The 10,534-nt window shown below is 42.0% G+C and overlaps 1 protein-coding gene across 2 annotated transcripts; it reads left to right on the forward strand.

Moving 5' to 3' along the window:
• The first annotated feature begins 5,160 nt into the window (after positions 1-5,160).
• On the forward strand, positions 5,161-10,532 carry ca6 (carbonic anhydrase VI). Of its 2 annotated transcripts, XM_026367461.1 has the most exons (11): positions 5,161-5,194; positions 5,958-6,098; positions 6,614-6,793; positions 7,050-7,198; positions 7,539-7,634; positions 8,569-8,635; positions 8,843-9,000; positions 9,151-9,277; positions 9,401-9,484; positions 9,566-9,592; positions 9,698-10,532. In XM_026367461.1, exons 2-11 carry the CDS (start codon positions 6,008-6,010, stop codon positions 10,330-10,332), a joined length of 1,614 nt encoding a protein of 537 aa, XP_026223246.1. In that variant the 5' UTR covers positions 5,161-5,194; positions 5,958-6,007; the 3' UTR covers positions 10,333-10,532. The 2 variants fall into 2 exon arrangements, with proteins under 2 accessions (XP_026223246.1, XP_026223247.1); XM_026367462.1 differs by lacking the exon at positions 5,161-5,194 and having other exon boundaries at positions 6,006-6,098; positions 6,592-6,793.
• The last annotated feature ends 2 nt before the right edge of the window (positions 10,533-10,534 follow it).

The following is a 10,534-nucleotide window of genomic DNA, read 5'->3' on the forward strand; positions in this document are numbered from 1 at the left end:
CTGAGCGCAGCATCCATGACGCACCCGAGCTGCTGCAGGATCACTGTGATGGAGGTCTGCCGCAGTGACCTTGAGACTCTGTCAGTGTTGCAACCAACTGCGCCATCTGCTGCCCAGACGCTCCCACAGCAACAAGAGCCCCCTGCAGACATTTATTATCAACACAAGGAAAGAAGAGTTGACTGTGAATTATCCAAGAGGACCCCAGACTACAAATAGTCCCATAAGTAATCGTGTAGTCTTCAACAGTGTCCAAATAACAGGCACAGAAGCTGTATTTTCTCCACCATAAATGTGTGCAGTGAATCTCACACCAAATACAATCAAACAGTCTCTAGATATCTAAATAAAACTGTCAAATAGCGACCAAAGGTTTTAGAGGGAAAACCTGCTGCTCGCCTAAATTCTCTGTTACTCATGAACATGTCTACAAATGTCTTAATAAACCAGGAAGATGTCGTTTCACTGAATAAATTAAAGCGTTGACCTGATGGTGGCACTAGATAGTCGTGGAGATATTTCAGTTTGAACCACAAACGTCAACCTCATGGTGGCACTAGGAGAAAAATCAGATCACCGTGACTACACCGTGGTACAGAAACTTATGGTAATCGCTATTCAAATACTTCAGTCTGAACCAACAGACGAACTGACGTTACCACAAGTGCTAAATATGTAGACACAGACCTTTAATAAGGATAGAACTTAACTGTGAACCCCTCACCCAGGTCCACAGAGGGCTCACTGACAGCATCGTGAGCAGAGGCATCACTGTGGGACGTGGACACACCACGCAAAGTGAGAGGAAAACTCTCCAGAGAGTCGGCAACACTGCAGAGAGAGGAAAAAGTACGTAAACCCTGGAATTAATAACTGGTTGACCCCCCTCGGCAGCAATAACTTCCACCAGGCGCTTCCTGTAGCTGTGGATCAGACCTGCACATCGTTCAGGAGGAGTTTAGCCCATTCTTCCTGTGGAACTACTTTAGCTCTGTCATGTTTTTGGACATCTCATGTGTGTCTCTCTTCAAGTCGTCTCTTCTAGGTTGAGGTCTGTCTGACTTGGCCACTCCAAAAGGCGGATTTTGTTTTTCCGAAGCAAATCTGTTGTGTGTTTTGGGTCATTGTCCTGTTGCATCACCCATACTGCCATACTGTAGACTCAGGAACACAGATGTTAGCCAGCTCCAATGATGCCTTTAAATGTTTGGCTGTCACTCTGGGTTGTTTATTTACCTCATTAATGAGTCTTCATTGTGCTCTTGGGGTCATTTTGACCGACCGCCCACTTCTTGGTAGAGTAGCCACGGTCCCAAAGTGTCTCCATTAGTAGATTGTGTGTCTAACTGTAGACTGGTGAACTGGTTGATCGTAGGTCCTCTGAAAGCTCCTTTCGGTGAGGCATGGCTCACACAGGCGTATTCTTATTGTGTGGTGCTAACTCAAAAGGTTTGAGTGGTTTTTGTCAGTGAAAGTAGCTCTAGTCCACTCTCTCAAAATATCTTAACTTATGCTAACACCTGAGTCTACTAAGCAAGGGGTTCACATACTTTTTCTTGCCACCATATATACATCCATAGCAGCAGAAACAAATCTTGGGCCACGCTCACAGACTCTCTCTTCAGGCAGAGGAACTGCACTATTAGAAGCAGATCGACTAAAAACATTTTTCCAGCAGCCATTGGACTGGTTACTAAGGACACTTAGGAAGGTGTAAAATACCCCCATAGCTTCGACCTGTCTCTGTCATAGCACACACACTAACTGTGTCTCAGTTCTTTAATCTATTTATTTATATGTTCCACCTGTTTCACACTTTTAACATGTAGCATCTATTACTTGGTGCAGTACTCGGTTTCTGTGAGTGCAGTAGTTTTACATGCCATGAACCATAAATGACCATAGACAACCGCACAGAGTAAATATGCATTACTTTATCAACACCTTAATATTAAGCACAGGTGATGTTTCCGTACTTTTTTAAAAATCTGGGACGTTTTCTTGGGTTATTACTGTTCTACGACCAGTAGGTGGGTATGAGGACACAGCTCATCTAAAGGAAACCAAATCCACCTACCGGTGCCTGTGAAGCTCACATACTAACAACAAGTTGTGTTGAGTAAAAACACAACATGTTTTATGGGAATTATGTGGCTAACTATTTTTTGATCAGATACAGTAACTTCCTCTACTACCTCTCATGCTAGTTGCCTGACAAATGATGGGAACCAAGAATATTACCCAACAGTATTTCCTAAGCACATACCCTAAGTGTATTTCATATCGTGTCAAAGTTTTTTGCTGTAAGTTACATATTTACTGAAATATACTCAGTCTATCATCTCTTGACAAATAGAGTTTACCACTGGTGTGACAGACATTTCTGACCAAACTTCTTCCATCTAGATGTGAAATGCCTGTAGATCGGTTGTGGTGACAGAGCGGCGCAGCAGTACGAGGACGCACACAAAGACAGCTGATGAGCTGCAGCATGTTACTGTGAGGTACCAGCCCCATCTGACATGACGTTACTGCATATTGTGAAGCAGGATGGGTGGAGGAGGGGTGAGCAGCCAAACCAGAGTCAAAGCTGATTTACTGGCCTCGCTCTGCTGAGAAAGTTGTTTAATGTAAATTCCTCAATGTCATCTGGCTCCAGAAAATCGCCGTCTAGTATCATAGACAGTGTCAAAAAATATGACCAAATAAACCACAATTGTCATTATTAGGACAATGACAGTCAAAAATATGGATGTAAACACTTTTCAGACCTTAACTGTAAACCCTTTTCTTGCAGTAGGACATGAGGCTGCTTTGCTGCAGTGGGTCTGCTCAGTGACTCACTGCACTGGGCATCTTCCAGGTGTGAACACGTGCAATTTTGAATGCAGCACATTTATGAAAAGAGCCTTCATGCTCAGCGGAACCTGGTTAAAAGGGTAAATAATGACCTAATATGCGTCCATTCTTTCACTATCGAGCCAGCTGAACCAACATTCAGCATGTTTTCATGCATAAAAACAAATTCCGGCCACTGCAAATAGCCAGAGTTTGTTCTTCCAAGTGGATACGACTCTTCTGTTTATCTAAGTTTGCATGGTTTGTCTAAGAGGTTAATGCCTTAAGAGAAACACATTTTATAACCACAGATGCTGCTGTTTCTATGTCTCTCTTCTCTCTTTTTCTTTTTTTTAATTTTTGCAAACTCAGTTCTTTGCACGAAAGATTAACACATGAGCCGCCTCTGCCTAGCTTCTGTTTTTGCATTTCCTTTCTCTGCCTCTCGTTGCTGTTGCTTTTCATTAATCTGTCTTGTTGTTGCAGGCCCTGACACTCCCATTTGCCCTGCCGTTACCACTGTGTTCCCACCACCTGTGTCACCTGACCTCCCCTCCCACCTGGTGCTTATATACCAGCTGTCAGTTTCCACATTCTCTTGTGTAGTTTTAGCCTGTTTACGTTCGACTGAGCACACCTAGTACGTGAATTTACTGAATTGTGAAGGTTTTTTTTTTTTAGATGGTTTTATTATCAAGTCTAACAGCCACTGAGAACCTCTGTTGGGGAGATCGAACTGTTCGTAAGAGAACAACTGCTTATTCTCACAGATGGTGGAAACTACTGTATAGATGGGATGCAAAGTCAGGATACTGGCTGTCATGTCTTATTTACTGTGTAGCCATCACATGTCATCCAAACTAGCTTCCTACTTTCTCTTTAGTGTAATAAATCTACATCTGACCGGTCACTGGAAAAAACAAATTCAGGACTTTGAGGTGGGGTGTTATCGTACTCAACAAAATCTAGTGCTAACATCTCTACGTTCACAGAATGCTTCCATTGAGTTAGTTGAAAGGTTTTGTCTCGCCATCGCTGACAATGTACACAATCGACAGCTGAATCATATACGTCTAGCTCACTGTATGTGGGTTTTAAATTACTACGCTTACACTTAGCTGGTACAATTACATCATTAAGGTTCCCAACAACTTAACAACTATGATTGTCCTCAAGCAAAAGATAAACCTGGTGATTTACTAAGGAAGACGACAGCTTTGGTTCATTTCTAAGTGCTGGCGTGTGCAAGTTTAGCACAGAGGGGATTCAAATCTGTGGTTTCTTAATGATCTCAGACGTTGTGCGTGAGGGAAAAGCTCTTCTGTCGCTTCACCTGTAGAGGTCAGTTCTGTTTTGTCCCCTTTACTGAATTGAAAAGAGGTTTCAACTTATCAGGTGTTGATAGTCAAACACAGAAAACAACTGGAATCAATAGAAGGAAGGTCACAGAGGAAGGACGAGGGAAACAGAGGGACTCAAATCAACGAGAGCCCTTTGATCATTTTGTAATTCAATCAGGTTGTTACACACACACACAGGAGTGTTTACTATATTTATAAGAACTCTAATGAAATGTAAAAATGTTTATCAAAGGACATGCAGAAATAAAATATTTCCTATTAACGTTGCATACAAATGTGCCAACATTACACATATAGGAACCAAAAAGTTGACTTGGCTTAACTGTGGGTAACTCAACTACTAATGACTTAAATCAACAGCACGTTGCACTCCTATGTTCCCTGCACGCTGTTTAAATACCCTACCTGAAGAGGTACTAACAATTTGTATTCTTAACAACAACATTTTACACATGTTCATTACTTTTATCAGCAAACATTCAATACACTACAAGAGATAACATGCCCATAACATGCCTTATTAAATGACATCGCAGTTCCATAAATCTTTAATTTAAACAAATTAACATGAGTAGAAATATTTACATTAAGTTATGTTAAACAACTACAAGCTGAACCGTAACACAAGTTGTACCAAAAACAAAAACAAACTGACCTGGATTGAGACAAAAGGGGTAACATATATACTGGCTGGCCAAACCACTAAGAGACACAGGGGGACAGACATTACTTTGACTTAACAAATACAAACACACACTCTGAACCGACAGCTTACTGAGATCCCTGCACTTCTTTTACTACAAAAGAAACAACAAATTGATTTAACAAAAGTTTCACATGAACTATAACGACTAAAAATGGATTCCCATATCCCCCGTCCCTTTCATTCATCCAAACACTTGGTACCCTCCAGGCCTAGTAGAAGGTATTTAAGCCTGACAAGGGCCTGAGCCAAACCTTTTTGTTTGGATGATCACCGCTAGACCAGCAGAACGGTAACTCAAAAAAACACAAGCCAAAAAAACTATAAAAATTGAATTTATAAATAATCAAACTGTGAGGTTAATTTAAAATTAACTTTATGATGTGGCCCAGGCTGCAGCCATCACCCACTCTAATTGTGTCTTGTTTGATTAAACACGAAAGTGTAAAACCCATATGTTGCAGTTTCACTGTGGTTTATATGTGGAACTTAACGTGTAATCTTATTGTCACGACATATTCCTCCTAAACAAACTTGTGCAATCATTCAAACTAACGTTTTAGAGGGAAATGTTGGACATGTTGCAACTGGTGTACCTGAACAGGTGGTTCAAGTTCAGAATACCCTGTTTGCAATGACTGGCTCACTGACTGTTAGTTCACAGATGTTTGTATCTTCAGCATGCTCTACAAGTGCACGATTATGCTTTTACACTGACTTCCTGTGACAGCTGATAAAGTCTGTTCCAACAAATAAGTTACTCAGCATTTGTTTCAAAGAAAGCCAGAAAGGCCACTATTAAAGTGTTGGAAAAAACAATTCTGTCCTTGTCTAGACTTTTGGTGTCCAATACAAGTCAAATAAAAGACTGCACCTCTGTCCTCATAATAAATAAATGAGTATATAGCTGACATGACACAGACTTGATGTGGTAGTGACAGAACAATTTGGAGATTTAGACTGATTAGAGTTAAGAAAAAACTGTTTTCATGTCGTGTGTGAGCTGCTGTCTGGGCGTTCTCATCACAGGTTTCAACACCTCCCTTCATTCACAGTTTAAATCTAGAGAGCCAACCTCGGAGCGCTCTGAGGAACAGAGACAGCGATGGAGTTCCTCTGCGTGTGCGTCTCCGCTGTTTTGCTTTATGTTGTCAGTGCTGGTATTCCTGACCATGGAATACACTGGACATACTCAGGTAGGCGTTTTAGTTTCTGAATACTGAATGACTTTCTCATAAATACGTTTTGCGTTGCCTCTAGAAACCGTCAAAGTGGTTAAACTAGACGGAATCTGAACGCGTTTTGATGCGTAAAATGTGCTCGGCATCCACTAAGAGTTTCTTTAGCCGTTGGTTGTAAGAAGACAAATGGCAAACAAAATGCACTTTTTTTCCTAACGGTTTAAAGATTGTATTAGACTATTACAAAGACATTCACCCTTGCCATTTGGCCGCAGGGTTTTCGCGGTGACGCGCGACGCCAAATCCAGCAGCTTGGCCGTCGGTCAGACTGTGATTAAATAAGGAGCTCGTGAAGAGTGAGGTGGTGATAAATGGTTTGTTCATGAAGACCATAGGGAAATATAGAGCAGATGAACCAGGGGCTCATAGCATGTATCAATAAACAGCTCTGTGCTTGTGTTTATCCATTTATCTACATTTTAAATGGGCACTTTCGACTAACTTATAGATTTTGGTGCTTCTACACGCAGAGGGAGATCTGGACCAGCTGCACTGGGCCACTAAGTACCCTGCCTGTGGCGGTAAGAAGCAGTCCCCCATTGATATCCAGCGGCGCAATGTGAGGCACAATCCGGACATGTTACAGCTGGAACTCAACGGGTACGATGCTCAGAGAGGGAATTTTCGCATGTCCAACAACGGGCACACGGGTAAGAGAACCCATATTTATGTAAACTCAAATGTGAAAGGACCATGCCACTGAAATGAAAACTTTGTCACTACTGAATGAACTTCACTTTTTTGAAGGTTTCTTTTCTGCCCTCCATGCAGTCAGTGGTTTCCATACATTTGTCTGGTGCAATTAGAACTTACTCAAAACTCTCACATTCAAAGTTTTATAATTTTTGCATGCTACTGGTTTGTCTACGGTGGAATACTAAATGAAAACATGTTTCTTTCCCTTAGTTCAAATCGACCTACCTCCCACTATGGTGATCACCAAAGGTCTCCCAGGAAAATACACAGCTGTCCAGATGCATCTGCACTGGGGCGGCTGGGACTTGGAGGCCAGTGGAGCAGAACACACCATAGATGGCATCCGTTACATGGCAGAGGTTAGCAAAAAAAATGTAGTTGGCAAATGCTACTAGTTCCTTTTGAACAGTGACGGTGTAGAATTATTATGAGAGCTGATAATTGAAGTATGTGCCAGAGCTGAATTTGTTACTAATGAAACCAAAGTTAGATTTTATTCACTTGCTAATTGAAATTTATTTCACAGAATAAATTTTTGTGCTGAATATTGTCTTCCTAATATATTTCTGTACTTGAAGATCTGACAAGTTAATCAACATTTATATTGTTGCTAGATGCTCCTTAGTAAAGTTTCCAGTCAAACAGCAGGTCACTGGTCATAATTTGGCACCTAACTTTCATCTCCGCCTTGTCTTCCAGCTACATGTTGTCCATTACAATTCTGACAAGTACAAGAGCTTTACTGAAGCCAGAGATAAGCACGATGGACTGGCAGTACTCGCCTTTTTCTATGATGTACGTAAGCCACAAATGTTCCCCTTTCCATTACTCTGTTGTGCTCTGGCTAACCACCAGTTTGCTCAACAGCTACACAGAAGCCTGCACTATTTCAGATTTATGACATCAGTCCTCCTGTTAGACATTTAGAAAATGTCTTAGAAGTGAAAAATTGTCACTTGCCAAACTGCCATTTGCCCTTTGAAGCATGTGATATTTGTTCTGGTCATCCTGCTGGGTTAAAGACTCCACTGAGTGTTCGGTTGCACATTGAGCAGCATGCATATTAAATAAGTGGCCGTTTCCAGAGGAATGCTCTGGACCTCAGGCAGACAGTGGCTCTCAGCTGCAGGAGGTCAGTGCTGAACACCACTGCTGGCATCGCACAATGTGATCCAGAGTTAGTGACATTTGAACTCACTTGGCAACAAATCATTAGTTTAAATTTAAACCAAAGGTTTTCTGGATTATCACATCTCGGGTCTTCCCATCGTTGATATGAAAAACTTAAAAAAACATTGGTCCTTAACAGTATTAAAAGGTTTGAGGCTGACGGACCCTTCTTCCTAAAGAAGACTAGACCTTTGCAGGCAGTTTCTTTGCTGCAGAGAGAATCAAGTTTAAATAAAATTATGTGGCAAGAGTGTGAGGAAAACATGATGGTTTATATGCTGGGCAGATTTCTGAATGAGATACTATCCACAGTATGAATTGCGACTCTCTTCAACAAATAGTGATACTTGCCAACATTTAATCTGTTATCTTTGTTTAAAGCCTGTGTAATCAATTAACCACTCCTGGTTCTCGGTCTGTTGTATAGAAACAATTCCCAAACCTTTAAAAATGAAAAATCCTTTAAAACCAAAGACTAACATCAGGATCAGACTTTAAAACTCTTGAATTGATTGAACCTTCAAGCTTTGAGTTTGACACAGCTCTTGTTTGCATTCAGGACGGGCACTTTGAGAACACCTACTACAGCGATTTCATCTCCAACCTGGCTAACATCAAGTATGCAGGTGAGTGACAGTGGGGCCAACCGGACATTAAAGGTACCATTTGGAGCTCAAATTTGTTAAAGGGTTTACAAAAATATTTAATGTATTTTATTCCTCTTATATCATGTGCACAACTTGCTAGCATTCTTTCTCTATCCTTTATGCATCTTTTAATCTGTGGAATAGTTTGAAACCATCGGTGCTGTGTCTCCTTTATGACCCTGACAGGTCAGTCCATGAACATATCGAGTATCGATGTGCGCTCCATGCTCCCCGAGAACCTAAACCACTTCTTCAGATACCAGGGCTCCCTCACCACTCCACCCTGCTATGAGAGCATCATCTGGACTGTGTTTGATACACCCATCACTCTGTCACATACGCAGGTACACGCAGACAGGAAAGACCTTGATCCAAAAATGTGTGAATAAACTCTTCTTCACATATGGAACTCTAATGTCTCCAACTGAAGACATCATGCTTCTTTTGAATGTGCTGCTATTTTCTAAAGTTATCTGCTTCTGTTTTCTGTTCAGATCAGGAAGCTGGAGAGCACACTGATGGACATGGACAACAAGACCCTCTGGAACGATTACCGCATTGCTCAACCTCTCAACGAGCGCGTGGTGGAGTCCTCTTTCCTGCCACGCCTTGGGAAAGGGAGTATGTACACTGTTGTGACAGTGAGCTTGCACAATAGGAAATCATGATTTACTCCTGAGAATTATATGGGGGCATTACCAAAGCCCAAATCTAAATGTGTTGTTCACTTTGTTTTGTTTTTAGCATTTTGTCGACAAGATGAAATTGAATCGAAGCTCCTGAAAATCGAGGGTCTGATAACTTCTCTGGGAAAGCATATGATTTCAGGTGACTAAGTGCTTTGTCATTAAAAGTTGAAGGTTAAAGTTAATGTGGCATGAAAGTTCTTACATTTGTCTTTTTCTGTAGGTGGACTGACGAGGCCAAGCAGACAGGGTAGAGGCTCTTTTTCATTGAATTTCAGATTGAACTGTGGCTGCTCAAATGTAAATGGACATTTCTCACTTGACTGTCTGATTTGAGCTTTTCTGTCTCCCTCAGAACCTCGCGGTCTATTTCCTCTGGTGCTCAATTTCCAGGCCAAAAATTCCGGTGGTTATGCTTTGGCTCGTCTCACTCATACCATGGAACTGGACGCCTTTTCTGTCTGCATGCACGTCTACCTTCACGGTGAGGGGGTCAACACCGTCATCTCCTACTCCAGTAATGGCAACGACAATGAGCTGATGATCTCCATCAGTGAAGACAGAAATGCCAGAGAAGTGGGCCTCTGGATTGGGAATGAATATGTCAACCTGCCACACAGCTTCAAGACCCAAGGCTGGGCCAACTACTGCATCACCTGGTCATCCCACACTGGCGGCGCTGAGCTGTGGATCAACGGCATGGTGGGGGAGCAGCGGTATCTGCAAAGCGGTCACACCATCTACCCTGGTGGTGTGTTCATCCTGGGCAAAGACCAGGATGGATTCCTGGGAATCTCGAACACAGACGCCTTTGTGGGTAAGATGACTGATGTCAACGTGTGGGACTACGTGCTGACCACAGCAGATATCCGGGACCAGATGTCATGTGAGAGAAACAACACTGTGGTGGGAAATGTGTTCAGCTGGGGAACCACTGAACTTAGTCTTTACGGAGGGGTGCAGCTGGAGACTCAGTACAGATGCTCCTGAAGAGGCTCAGCTGCTTCTGTTTCTATGAGCTTTAAAGAACCAAAATGTTCCTGCTGATGGTGCATATTTAACACAGTAAAGTTAATTGAGGATAGAACATCTTTCAGGCACCTGTAAGTCAATATTTAAAGAAAACTGCTTTTATAATGTCTGCTGTGTACGCTGTTCATGTCTTTCCATTAATAAAGGCTTACAAGAGACT

This window comes from Anabas testudineus, chromosome 7, assembly GCF_900324465.2.
Source record: "Anabas testudineus chromosome 7, fAnaTes1.2, whole genome shotgun sequence".
Lineage (NCBI taxonomy): Eukaryota > Metazoa > Chordata > Actinopteri > Anabantiformes > Anabantidae > Anabas > Anabas testudineus.